Source organism: Thamnophis sirtalis, unplaced genomic scaffold (assembly GCF_051295495.1).
Source record: "Thamnophis sirtalis isolate CommonGarterSnake01/CBP01778 unplaced genomic scaffold, rThaSir2_p1.2 scaffold_6, whole genome shotgun sequence".
NCBI classification, from domain to species: Eukaryota; Metazoa; Chordata; class Lepidosauria; order Squamata; family Natricidae; genus Thamnophis; species Thamnophis sirtalis.
Window position 1 is genome coordinate 44937264 of NW_028261386.1, and position 14571 is coordinate 44951834.

At 46.4% G+C, this 14571-nt stretch overlaps 1 protein-coding gene across 2 annotated transcripts in view; it reads right to left on the reverse strand.

The window, feature by feature from the left end:
* The window catches only part of LPGAT1 (lysophosphatidylglycerol acyltransferase 1), a 57189-nt gene that overhangs the window by 22370 nt on the left and 20248 nt on the right, over nt 1–14571 (reverse strand). For both annotated transcript variants that reach the window (XM_087717751.1, XM_087717752.1), the window contains exon 6: nt 2203–2476. In XM_087717751.1, coding sequence (XP_087573877.1) covers nt 2203–2476 — 274 coding nt within the window. The remainder of the gene's footprint in view (nt 1–2202; nt 2477–14571) is intronic.

Consider the following 14571-nt stretch of genomic DNA (forward strand, 5'->3'; position numbering starts at 1 on the left):
ACAGAAGCCATTTCCAAAAATGGCAAAATAAATAGATAGCCAAGTCTAGAAAGTTGTTAAACTAATTGAAAGGGTAAATTGGTTAGATCTTTACATAATTATTATTGTGTAACTTTCCACTAAAAGTAGCCTGCTTCATATGAAAATAGTATTTGGTCTAACTAAAGGTGCAATTTCACTCGGTTGTGTGCTTGTTGTTTCTATAGGACTATTGCAGTTAAAAGCAATGCCAATGGATTGTTTTTCAACAAATTCAAAACACATGGATCTGGTTTAGTTTTTAAAAATTAAGCAATGTATTATTAGTTCTATGTTAGAATATACTGTATATATTGTTTATTAATGCATATAGGTACAGGTAGATCTTGACTTACAACCAGTCACATAGCAACTATTCGATGTTATAATAGGCCCCCAAAAGCTACTTTCGACACAGTTTCATAATTCCAAAGTCACCCCCTCCCCATGGTCATGTGATTGCATTTTGGGCACTCAGCAACTGGCCACATTTACAGCGCACCATGACCATATCATTGCAATTTATGGGGGTTTGTGTATACTTTTCCGATGTCTGGCACAAACCAGCCCATAATAAACTTTAACAACCACAACTTTGCTTAATGACTGTGACATTTGCATAGCGAGTGCTACAAAAAAGACTGTAAAATCCGGTCTAGTTCCATGGTGATCTGCTTTATGACCATCATAATTTATGGCTGTAATTGTCAGGATCAATTACAGTCATAACTCAAGGACTACTTGTATTTTGTGGCAAATTTCATTCCTAAGACACTGACAAGTATTATTTTCGTGACAGTCTACAATAAGAATCATAAAGGGGTCCATAGAAATGTGTGAACATCAAAAACTGATCCCAGAACTGAGACTTGATAGTTCGATGTGTTGGGCCCTGGTTATCATAAGTCCAGTTGAGGCTTGCTTGAATGAAAACCAGTATATGGGATTGAGGTTATCATTGTCTGGATCCCTTTCTTCCTACAGTACTTTAATCATGGAAGATGCAGCAAGCAATGTTATAAACCTATTCCAGGCAGCTTTGACTCTGCATGTGAGACTAAGGTGGTCTGAATACTGTTTGTGTTCTGCAAGTTTGCCATTGAACCAGTGTAGATGTCGTTAGTTCTAGATGAATATAAGCTCCGAAACTGATTAAATCTGATCAAAATGGAAAATTATTTTTATGGTGGCCTATGTGAAAATATACCGATCTTCTGGTATCTGATAACAGAAGGAAAAACCAAAGAAGCAATGCCAGCATTTGCATGAGATACTTTTGGGTGTGGTCTCTAAAGCTATTTGGGCAGCCATCGTCCCTGATGGGAAAAGTCTCGCTCTCTAAGACCCCATGAAATTGCAACAGCCTGAGATCAGAAGCGAAATTGTCAGCAAAGACCAGCTGCCTTAAAATTGGATCTATTAACCTCCAGAAAACAAATCCTTCCATCTGTTACCTTCCTCCATTCACTCCACTCCTCAGAAAAACTGAGAGTAATCTTCCACCCAAGGAAACCGCACAGGGAACCACTAACCATGTGGCAGATGCCAAGGATGGTCCCTGAAGAGAACTACATGTAGAACAGCCTTTATACGTTTGGTTGAAGATACTATTCAGATTCTAAATCCCCATGTAAGGTTATTTGGTATAAAGATGATCTTGATGGAAATATGCAAGAATCATTACCTAGGCAAAAGAAGCCAAAATACTTTTCAAGTCCAGAGTAAGGCAATATCATTTGGAAGTAGCTCAGGGAGATGCCTCCTAATTTGCTGAAGTATAAGAGGAGGAGGAGGTACAGTGGAATCAGTCTTGCAAGATTCTGTTAATATTGCCAATCTCAGTAAAGATAGTTTTAGCCTTCCTCTGGAGTTGATTTTCTGATTTGAGGCTAACATTCGCCTGTCAGAAAGCTTTCCTGAAATACCTTAGGAGCTACTCAAGACTTTAGAGGTCAAAGCAGCAAAGAAAATTAGAATGAATTTTAAAAAGGAATTATTTGGTAGCTTAATAGTGTTGCACAGCTTTGGGTAAATGTTGAATTTACACGACACCCCAATGCTAATTTAGGCAAATTGTTGTGTAACAAATTATGCATGCAATATAGTACAGAATAAAACCTCAGATTACTTTTAAGATTCTGATCAGATACCAGCTGTTTCATAAATATTCAAAATGTTCCATACCTGATAAAAGAACCTTTTCACCCGCCAAAGTTCCATTTGCTTGCTGAGCTACCAGATTTTTCAGTATAACTTGTGTGGCTCCCAGTCTTGGCAGTGTGACATGTGTAAGAAATGGCAAATTGTTTTTCTTGGCAAATGCCTGACTGGTTTCTCTTCTTTTTCTAAGAAAACCACCTTCTGGAAACAATACAATCCACTTGCGACTACGGTTTCTGTAATATTTTTCTAGATGTTCTTGGAGGAGTACAAGCTGCTGGTTACGATAAGCTTTTCCCTAAAATGGAAATGACAAAAAGAATACTTAATATCAGAATAATCTCTACTTTCCTACCCTAACCAGTTATTTTTACTGAAAAACATCAAACTAATTTGTTTCCAATAAATTGTGACTTTAGGAAATAAAGTAAACATGAAATTAATATAAATTAAAATATTTTAAGGATTTCAGTTTCCTTTTTCAAAGCTAGGTTCAAACATTGCAATAAGATATAATATGCTTTGATTAGAACTTAGTTATGAAGTATGTATGGATTTTTAAATAAGATATGCCATGGCTTCTAACACTGTATGATGAAGGGTCCTTGATGCTCTCTGATCTTGGTTGGTTTTTTTACAGATATTTCATTACCCAAACTAGGTAACATCATCAGTGTTAGTAGGGAGTGGTCTTAGAAGTTCTTTGATTGGTTTACTGTTATCTTGTTTGACATTCCTTGATTGAAGTATTGTTTAGTTCTTGATTGTTGTCTGATGTTAAACTTGGTGTTAATCTGTGTTCATGTGGGTGTTGATTGCTGGTGGAGAGGTATTTTGGCCTTTTTGTTCCCTTTTTGGTTTGTTGATTGTCTTCCTTGCAGAGTACATAGATGTTGTTCATATCTATGTCTCTTAATGGCCAATTTGTCAGAAAGAACATTGGTCCTTACCTGAACGTTTCTTTTCTGTAGTAAGGCGGGAGGGGCTACAGCTAGGTTTAGTCACAGCCTGATTGGTCTAGAGACTGAGGGATTTTTCTTAAGTATCCTCCTTTCCCTCTAGGCTCCCAGTTTCATGAGGTCGAATGGAAAAAGCTGCGAGTAGTATGTAAGGAAAGCCAATGTACACACACACAAAGACCCCCGACCGTCCCGAACCCGGCTGACCAATGGCATGGGTGGAATTTAGCCCCTCCCGCCTTACTACAGAAAAGAAACGTTCAGGTAAGGACCGTTATTTTTCCTGTAGTTTCGGCGGGAGGGGCTACAGCTGGGACATACCCAAGCTAAGTCCCAGGGAGGGATGTTGACTCCAGGGGAAGGGAGGTCGCTACCTGTTGGAGCAACCGACGGCCGAAGGCTATGTCCGCTGAAGCGAAACGATCTAAATGATAGTGTCGGATAAAGGGAGTTGGAGAGGCCCAAGTGGCCGCCCTACAGATGTCCTCTAGAGGAGCCCTGGTGGCCCATGCAGCCGTGGTAGCTGCACTCTTAGTGGAGTGGGCTGTAATTCCCTGCGGTGCAACCTGATCTAAGGCTTCGTAGGCCACCAGGATGGTCTGTCATAACCACCTGTCTATGGTAGTTGAAGAGACCCTGGCACCCACGGTACTGGGCTGGAAGGACAGAAACAGAGCCTCCGAACACCTAATAGGGGATGTGAGATAAATGCGCAAGGCGCGGCGGACACCTAGTCTGTGCCAAGGGATTTCCCTCTCATGGGAGGGAGAGGGACAGATGTTATGGAGAATGACCTCCTGTGATCTATGGAACAGGGATTGGACCTTTGGGAGAAAGGTCGGGTCGAGTCACAGAACGACCTTGTCTTGGTGGAATTGGCACAACTCATCTTTGGACGACAAGAAGCCCAACTCGGATTTCCATCTAGCCGAGGTAACGGCAATGAGGAAGGTCACCTTTAGAGTTAGGTACCTGAGGTGTACCATTCTTAATGGTTCGAAGGGGGAGTCCCGTGAGAGCCCTCAGTACTAGGGAGAGATCCCACGCTGGAAACCTGTGCACTGGGGTGCGGGCACAGGTTCACTGCTCCTTTTAGAAACTGTTTGACCAGAGGGGACTGGGCTAGGGATAAACGGCCCTCCCCTGCCAGGACTGAGGAGGGGGCAGCCACCTGTCTCTGCAAGTTGTTAATGGGAGGGACTCCGATCTAGGCCGTGTTGCAGAAACTCAAGGACCTGGGTGACCGAGGCATTGGTCGGATATAGGTGGAATCTTTCACACCAGGAGGCAAACATCGACCACGTCGAATTATAAATCCATGTGGTAGATGGTCGTCTGACGGCCTCAATGGTAGAGATGACTTTGGAGGACAGATTGGCATCCCTTAGAAGGCACCACTCAAGTGCCAGGCGGTCAGTTGGAGCCACTGGGGCTCTGGGTGGACCAGGACCCCCTGGCACAGGGCAATCTCCTCCTGGGGGATCCTCCAGGGAGGGGGATATGGACAGCTGGACTAGGTCCGCGAACCAAGGCTGCCTCGGCCGGTATGGAGCCACCAGGATGATGTGTGTTCTCTCTATCACTATTTTCCTCAGGGTCTCCTGGATTAGAGGAGGGGGGAAAGGTATAAAGGAGGCCCGGGGGCCATGGGCTTCTAAGGGTATCTGTTCCTTCTGTGTTGCATGCTGGGAAGCGGGAGAAGAAATGGGGCAGCTGGGCATTGGTCGGGCTGGCGAACAAGTCAACCAACAGGTTGCCGAAGCATAGGCATATTCTGTAGAAGAGTTCTGGAATCAGCTGCCACTCGCCATGGTCGACCGTTGCCTGACTCAGCCAGTCGGCCTGATGGTTGACTATGCCCAAGATGTGTTCTGATATTATTGACGCCAGGTTCCTGTCCGCCCAGAGCCCGAGCTTCTGGGCTTCCAGTCATAGGATCTTGGAATGGGTCCCCCCTGACGATTTATGTGGGCTTTTGCAGCAACATTGCCCATCAGGAGGAGCACGTGATGGTTGGCTGTCGAGTCTCAAAAATTAAGTAGAGCCAGGCAAGCTGCCTTCAGCTCCAGCCAGTTTATATTGTGGCACAGGTCGTATCGTGACCAGCAACCCTGCGCCAGTCTGGATTCCATCAAGGGCCCCCAAGATGAAAAGGCTCACCTCTGTCGTAATGGAGATGCGATCCGGCTCCCAAAACTCGGATCCGCAGCTCAAGGCCGGGGACAGCCACCACTTCAGGGACCAGTGAAGCCCCGGTGACAGGGGGACCGAACATGGAGAATTGCTCGTGCTTTGACATTGGAAGGGGATGAGCACCCACTGGAGAGTCCAAGAGTGGAGGCGGGCCCATAGAACAATCCCTATGCACAACACCATCTTGCCCAGCAAGCGGACCAAGGTCAGGATGGAAACTGACCGACTTGCATGGATGTGTTGTGCCATGGCTTGAAGGCTTGTCAAGCGTTCTGGGGAAAGACGAACTAGTCCCATTCTCGAATCTATCACTGTTCCCAGATGGAGAATTCTCATCGAGGGAGAGAGATGGTTCTTGGGGAAGTTGATGGAAAACCCCAGAGACTGTAGAGTTCATATGGATAGGTTCAGGTTGCAAATTGCCTGTGCTCAGGATTGGGCCAGGACGAGCACGTTGTCGAGGTAGCAATAGAGTCTCACCGGGAGGGATCGCAGGTGAGCTGCCAATGCCGCCAGGACCTTCGTGAACGTGCGGAGGGAAGAAGCCAGACCGAATGGGAGTGACCTGTATTGAAAGTGGCGTCTCCTGTGGAAGAAGCAGAGGAATCTGTGATGGGCTGGCCGACTTGGAATATGCAGACATGCCTCTGTCAAGTGTATTGAGGCCAGGAAGTCACCCCATCGGATCCCCAGGAGAATGGACTTGAGGGAGGACATTTTGAAGTGCCGGTAGACTAGGTAAGAATTCAGGCGCTTCAGGTTCAGGATCCTCCTCCATCCCCTAGAGTTCTTCAGGACCACCCCGTGCTCTTCCAGTGGGACCGATTCGACAGCCCGAATGTCCAGCAGGTGTTGGATTGCTAGGAGCATTAGGCGTCGCCGTTCTGGATCCCTGGACGGTGGAAAGGTCCTGAATAGCATCGGGGGAAGGGAGAGAAATTCCAGGCGGAGGCCATCCCTGACTGTTGACGTGACCCATGCATCCCATGTTATCTGGTCCCACTGATCCGCGAAGAATGCAAGGCGGCTGCCTATGGGTTGACTCGGATTGGAGTCATTTCCCTCTGTGGAAGGGGTGGCTGCCCCCTCCGTGAAAGGGCCGCTTGGATTGACCTTGATATCTATCCCTATCCTGATAGAAAGGGCGCTGACCCTGCCTGTCATATCTGTAGGGGGCATACCGCTGCTGGCGATAGTCCTAGAAAGGGGGCCTGAAAGAAGGTCTACGGTAGAAAGATGGATGAAAATGTTAGAAGGAAGGACCTTCTTCTTATCCTTGTTCTCCACAAGGATTGGGTCAAGGAAAGCCCCGAAGAGGTTGGGACCGGTGAAGGGGGCTGCTGCCAGATTCCATTTGGACTTGTTGTCCATTTGCCAATTGTGGAGCCACAAGAGGCGCCTCGATGTTACAGTGTCCCACAGAGGTGGACAAAGCCCTAGAAGGGAATTTTATGGAATCTAGGGTGGCGTCTGTGGAGAACAGGGTGGCTGAGATGATCTTGGTGACGTCTTGATGAAGATTGCCGCAGCCACATGACCACCGTGCGATTGAAGTAGGAAGCTGCTGCAGATGATTTAATGGCCCAGACTGAAGCATTGAAATTCTTACGGAGGGTAAGTTCCACATGCTTGTCCTCGGGCTTTAGCTTGTCGGCCACATCACCTGAGACTACGGTGGAAGCATTAGCAAGGACGATGAACGGGGGCATTTATTGTAGGCAATTGTAGGACCTGGGGGAAGGCCTGCTCCATGTTGTAGAAGCGCCTATCATTACTCCCAAGGTTGGGTAAAGAACAAGGTCGAGACCACTAATTCTTGACCACTTCTAAGAAAAGAGGGGGGGCTGGAACTTCCTCCTTATCTGTATTGGGATTATAAACATGGCTAGGTTGGAACCCCTGTGTTGGGACACTGGAGGGGCCCCCATACCAATCTGAGTAGTCTTTTTGGCCTTATGCAGAAGAGATTTGAAGGCCGGGGGAAGAATGAGACCTGAAAATGCCGGAGGATCAGGAGGAACTGAGTCCTCATCTTCCGAGAACCCCAGGTCTGGATGGGCCACCTCTCCTAAGATAGAACCCTCACTGACTACCAAAGGGGGCTGAGGTGGATCCTGCCCCCTGGTGGAAGACGGAGATCTGTATCTGGGGGCAGAGTGAGGCCTTGCTACCCTTTGGGAGGGCCCTTCCCTTTAGGACAGGTCCGAGGCGATGCCCTTAGCTATAGCGGTGGATCCAGATCCTCCAAATCTTCCTCGGATGGGCCCCGGGAAGAGGGTCCCCGGGGGGCAAGCTGGCAGGTAGTCCTGAGATCCTCCTTCTCCTGGATCCTCTCCCCCCTCCCTATATGATCTAGGGGATATGGGAGGTGAAGGAGAAGCCACCTGTCTGCGAGGTCTTGCAGGTGAAATAGAATGGAAGAAGGGCTGAAATCCCTGGGGGGCGAACCAGAATGGTGAGAGCTGAACCCTATTGGGGATCTGGATCTGCAAGGGGATTCAGGCCTAACCGCCTGCGCTAGCCTCTCTGCCCTAGCCACCTGCTTTTCCAAGGCCTTGTGTCTCCTTGACTCATCCCTAGCAGCTGCTCTGGAAGGGCGCTGGTCAGCCACAGGCCTGGAGGCCACTGCCCCAGGCCTGAGTCTGCCTTGGCCTTCCTCTGCCATTTCTCCTTCAGCCTGCACGGATTCAGGGACTGTGGAGGCCATGCCTCACTCACGTGGCCTGTACATGGATTGACTGCGGCAAGCCTGCCAGCCTCGATGCACGGACGTGCTGCAGGTGCTGGGCGGAGGAGAAGGTCTACCGGTCTTGATTAATGGCCGCGATATTGGCAGTGGACCCGAGGAGAAGACGTCTGCGGCCCTCGATTAGCGGCCCTGATGCAGGTCACTGCCTTAGAAAATAGCCTGCCACCCCTGCACACCCAGGAATCGGACAAGCCCCTTATCTGGCCCAGGGTAGGAAGCCAGGACCCTCATTACCCTCATGAGGCTGAAGACAGTCTCCTTGGTCAGCAGTCTGAGTCTTTCTTTTTGTATAATACATTTTAGAATATCCAATCAACCGAATTAAGAATTATAAATCTCAATAAGTACCGCACTGGAGCCACAGCTAGTGCTTGGACCAAAGACTGAGGGAAACTGGGATCCTAGAGGGAAAAGAGGATACTTAAGAAAAATCCCTCAGTCTCTGGACCAATCAGGCTGTGACTAAACCCAGCGGCAGCCCCTCCCGCTGAAACTACAGGAAAATGCCATGTTTACAAGAATTATCTAGCGTTTTTGGGCCTGGCTTGGTGTAGGACGGTCACAATTTTCCAGTTGAAACTATGGATAAGTCTGTCCATATATTGTGAAATTTCATCATGTCTGGATAATGATAGATACATTCTGCTTAGTCCTATGCCTGTTTGTCCTACATAGTAGCTTTGCAATCTTTACACTATAGGTTGTATATGACTCTTGTTTTTTCTTCTGGGGCTGCTCGATCTTCTGGATCATATAGGATGTTTTGGAGAGTTTTAGTAAGTTTGTTTGTTGCGCTGATGCCATGTGGTAGTAATTGTCTGTTAGTAGTTTCTGAGATGATATTGACATATGACAATGTTATCCTTTTTATGGCTTGTGTTGGTTGTGCTATATTGGGTTGAATAGCCAATTCTCAAGCATAAACATACTGCAGCCACCCAGAACAGCAGAAAAAGGAAACAACGTCTATACAACATCTTCCAACAAAATGGATATTCATGCAACTTCATCAGAAAGTGCCTAACTTAACAAGCCAAATGAACAAAAAGCTCAAAATAGCTCCCCACCAGCAATCAACACTCAGATGAACATAGATTAAAATCAAGATTAACATCATACTAATAATCAAGAAGTAAACTTTTATGACCCTGTAATTCCTTGTTTCGGGATGGAGTCAGGGTGACTGAATGAAGCTGAACTTTTTACTGGTCAGATTGCTCATGTGGAGACCTCTAGTCCATCTTGCCGCTGAATCAAAAACTACACAATATCCCAATCAAATAACCGCAAAACAAACTAAGAGTAAACAGCCCAACAAAGAAACACCAAGACCACTCCCACCAATACTGACAAGGCAAGTCACTGGAATATGAACTGAGAGCAAACTCAACTCCCTACTAGCACTGATGATGTTATTTAGTTTGGGCAATGAAACATCTGCAAGAAAACAACAGAGCTCAGAGAGCACCATCTCTACCCTCAAGTATGAATATTTTCCTATATCAATATATTGTATGATTTCATACAAAGTGTTTAGATTAAGAGTATTATTAGTATCGGGGCCCAACTCATTCAGCGGGTCACACACTCGACCTCGTATTCCTCTCGGAGCAGTGGACTTGTGATCTTGGTCTGAGGGGTAGTGAGATCATACCCCTGTCGTGGTCAGACCATTGCCTACTGAGGCTTGACTTTCGGAGGCCAAACCTCCACTGTAGGGAGGAGGAACTGACCAGGTGGTTCCGCCCCAGGCGACTTATGGACCCCTTGAGGTTCCAGACGGAGTTTGGGGTTATTCCTGATACTCTCGCCCACAGTCCGGTGGAGACTCTGGTTGCTGCCTGGAACTCGGCAGTGACGGAGTCTCTTGACCGGATTGCGCCACTACGAGGCAGTGGATCCAGGAGGCCCCCTTGGTTCACAGAGGAACTCCAGGAGAGGAAGCGCCGGAAGAGACGCCTAGAGCACTTGTGGAGATCCAACAGATCCGAATCGAATCGAGCACTTTTAACATCATGCATCAAGGAGTACATTAGGGCAATTAGGACGGCAAAAAGATCTTACATTGCCACCTTGATCGCCTCCGCTGAGTCCCGCCCAGCCGCCCTGTTTAGGATAACCCGTTCCCTCCTAAATAGGAGGGATACGGGGGATCCCCTGCAGGGTAGGGCTGAGGAGTACGTCCAGTTCTTAGCAGACAAAGTTGCTCAGTTTCGGTCGGAGTTAGACTCCGATTCTGCAGATCCAGTCGAGGCACAGGGGGATAATCTGGTTGACCATCGCTGGGTTGAGTTTCAGGATGTTGCCCCAGGGGACGTGGACAAGGCCATGAGAGCTGTGAGTGCCTCCACATGTGTACTGGACCCGTGCCCCTCCTGGCTGGTTGCTAACAGCAGGGAGGTGACACGGGGCCGGATCCAGGTGGTTGTTACCGCCTCGCTTCAGGAGGGGGTCTTCCCCCCCGCACTCAAAGCGGTGGTGGTGAGGCCCCTCCTGAAGAAACCATCTCTGGATCCAGCCGTTCTTAACAATTATCGTCCAGTCTCCAACCTCCCCTTTGTGGGGAAGGTTGTTGAGAAGGTGGTGGCCTTTCAGCTCCAGCGGTCCTTGGAGGAAGCTAGCTATCTTGACCCATTCCAGTCTGGCTTCAGGCCTGGCTACAGCACAGAAACCGCTTTGGTCGCATTGACCGATGATCTCTGGAGAGCCAGGGATGGAGGCCACGCCTCCATTCTGGTTCTCCTTGACCTCTCAGCGGCTTTCGATACCATCGACCATGGTATCCTTCTGCGACGAATGCGGGAGGTGGGGATGGGAGGCACCGTTTTGCGGTGGTTCTCCTCTTACCTCTCGGACAGGTCGCAGTCGGTGTTAGTTGGAGGGCAGAGATCGACCCCTAGGCCCCTAACCTATGGGGTGCCGCAGGGTTCGGTCCTGTCCCCCCTACTTTTCAACATCTACATGAAACCGCTGGGTGAAATCATTCGGCGGCACGGGATAAAATACCATCAATATGCGGACGATACTCAGTTGTATCTGTCCGCCCCGTGCCAACTCAATGAAGCGGTGGACGTGATGAGCCAGGGACTAGAAGCCGTTAGGGACTGGATGAGGGTCAACAAGCTTGTTCTCAATCCAGATAAGACCGAGTGGCTGCTGTGTTTCCCTCCCGCCAATTTGGCAAGTATTCCATCTCTCAGGCTGGGGGGTCAAACATTACACCCCTCAGATAGGGTCCGCAACTTGGGAGTCCTCCTGGATCCACAGCTGACTTTTGAACACCATTTATCAGCTGTGACCAGGGGGGCATTTGCCCAGGTTCACCTGGTGCACCAGTTGCGCCCCTACCTGAACCGGGAGGCTCTCACAACAGTCACTCGTGCCCTTGTGACCTCTAGACTGGAATACTGCAACGTGCTCTACATGGGGCTGCCCTTGAGGAGTATTCGGCGACTTCAGCTAGTCCAGAATGCAGCCGCGCAAGCGATTGTGGGTGCACCTCGTTTCACCCACATAACACCTATCCTCCGCGAGCTGCACTGGCTACCTGTCGATCTCCGGATACGCTTCAAGGTGCTACTTGTCACTCATAAAGCCCTCCATGGTAGTGGATCTGGGTACTTGAGAGACCGCCTACTGCCAATTATCTCCACACGACCTATTAGATCTCACTGATTGGGCCTCCTCCGGGTTCCATCTGCGGGTCAATGCCGACTGGCGACCACGCGGAGGAGGGCCTTCTCGGTGGCAGCTCCGACCCTATGGAACGATCTCCCCGTGGAGATTCGTACCCTCACCACTCTCCAGACCTTCTGCACAGCCATTAGAACCTGGCTATCCCGCCAGGCCTGGGGCTAAGATTGTACCCTCCCGAATGGTATGAATGTTGTGTTTTCTTTTAATTATGTGTTGTCGTATATGTAAAAGTCTGTTTCCCCTTTCCCTTTCGGATGTGAGCCGCCCTGAGTCCCCCCAGGGAAAAGGGCGGCATACAAATAAACTCCTGAATCCTGAATTATTAGAAATTAGATACAAAAATAAATAATGAAGTTGTCCATTATTTAAGCAAGAAGATATTCATATATTTTGTAGTTACAAGCCACATGATACATATTAACTTCTACACTTCACTAACAAGTAATGGTAAAATAATACTACTATTAACAGAACTGAAAGATAGCTTTCATTCAAGTTTAAGTGCTGGGCCTGACCTAGAGAATACTTTATGGCCTGGCACCAAGTTATCATCAGGAACGTAGTCACCCACTAGAATTGAACTGATCAAGTTGATGCCTCTAAGAAAAACAGTTTGGGGAAGGGGGAAAACCTCAGAGGTGCTATTTCAGCCACTTAGGCAAGCACTTATCTGAATTGCCTTACAGACGCATCTGAAAACAGAACTCTTCCAGAAGGTGTTTTGAAATATGACACCAGGATTTTTGCTTTACTCTATATGTGTATGTTTTCTATTTTTACCTTCCTCCATTTCCTCCACTAACCAGAAGGATTAAGAATGATCTTTTGCTCAAGGAAACTGAAAAGGAACCTCCTCAGATGCCAAGAGTGGCACCTGAGGAGAGCTACATGGAGAATGCTTTGATAGATTGTCACATGTCCTGGTGAAAATACTATTCAGATTCCCAATCTCCATGAATGGTCACTAGGTGTACATACTAGTAAAGATGACTGCGCATCAACTGTGCATTAATTGTATTCTCATAAAGCAATCAGAGTCTTGTGGGATTGTGATAGAACATGAGATTAAAATGATTTATATAAATTATGCAAATTTAAAATTATCTCTTCATATTTCTAAGTTTCTTAGCATTAAGGTTCAAGTTAGCAGATGGGCAAAGATCGAATCACTTCTTACAAAAAGTATCCTATTTCTACAAATGATCTTACATACATGTACACTGGACTTAAGCAGGAAGCTTCAGCTTTTAGAAATAATTCTCCCCCTTCCTTAACCTAGAAAAAGCATCCAAAACCTGAAAAAGCATCATGAGATGAGCTTTATGTTAAAAAATAATACGTTTAATCTTTCTAAACAATAAAAAAGTGAACATATAATCTGTTCAACCAGGTAAATAAAGCTAATGTAATTACCCTTATCATTTCATACTCTTGTTATGCACTAATCCAATTAAAAGTTAACTTGCCAGAGAACAAGCAATCAAATTAAATTTAATTGTTTGTGAATTAATAATTCTTCCATTTCTCCCTGTAGCTCAACAAGGTAGACCAGATTAAAAAAAACAATGCCACATAGATCAAGATTTTTGTTGTAACAAATTAATAGGTCCTCCTCTATTTTTATCTTCATGTGAGCTAGGGAGGGACCTACCTGTCATGTTTATTCAAACCTCTCTTATCTGACAATTGCAGTAGTGGGTTACAGGCAGAACGCTCTGGTATGGGCATACCGGAGCCTGACCGGAGCACTAGGTACCGTTCTGGTACGGTGCTCTGAAAGGCTTACCCGCGCTCACCTGTCTTTAAAGCCTTTGGCGCCTCTGCACGCGTGCATGGTGCATACAGCGCCTACGCAATGCTCTGCCAAGCAGCTGGAGCATCGCGGAGGCATCGCTGGAAGGAAAGACACATGGGTGCACTGCGCATGTTCGTGTGGAAGATGCTGGGCCCCATTGCAACCGTGCCTGTTGCAACAGGATCCGGAACCCACCATGGACCATTGCTATGATACAGACTCTTCCTCTTGTCTTCAAGGTCATTCCCTAGGTCCTCTATATTTCCCCCATTGACACCATTTTACTTGTTTGGGAATAAATCCAATCAAAATATTTTACTGCCATTATTAACTTTGCTGCTAGCTTTTTAATTAATTGCTAAGTCTCCCAAGCTCAACAATTTCTAGCCAAATGGAAATTAATATTCAAAGGCTCTAAATTATGTTCATTTATTTTTACATTTTTACATAGAAACCTAGAGTGATCAGAAAAAGGAGAGAAGAAACTATCTGTTATAGAACTGAACTATACCTAAAGAAGAGCAGGAAATAGATATAGATATATCTATAGATATAGATATCAGAGTTTGCAGGGCTATGATCACAATAGTTTTAACCTTGTGGTCTGAAGTTAGGCTACTTCCATTCTCTAGCTACTCTCTAAGATAGTCCATTAGGAAATGTTATTTTTCAACTCACTTTTCTTCCGCCAGGGACCTTTTTTCCCCCTTAACTTATAGCCTATATGTTCACTTTAATCCTTTTGAAGTTTATAGCTGTTTGTTCTTATCACTTTTTTCTTTCACTTACTTTTTCTGCAAACATTGTTGAACAGGAAACAAGTTTCCAAAAAGCAGAATATTGTCTGTCTAATAATAAATAAATAATAATAAATATACTGTATCTTAGAATTTGCTAAATAAATAATTAAGTAAAGGTATTCTACAAAAGTCACTCAATTGGGTTTCTTTGCCTACTATGCAGATCAAATTATAAATGAAGAGATTGATACGGTTTATAAG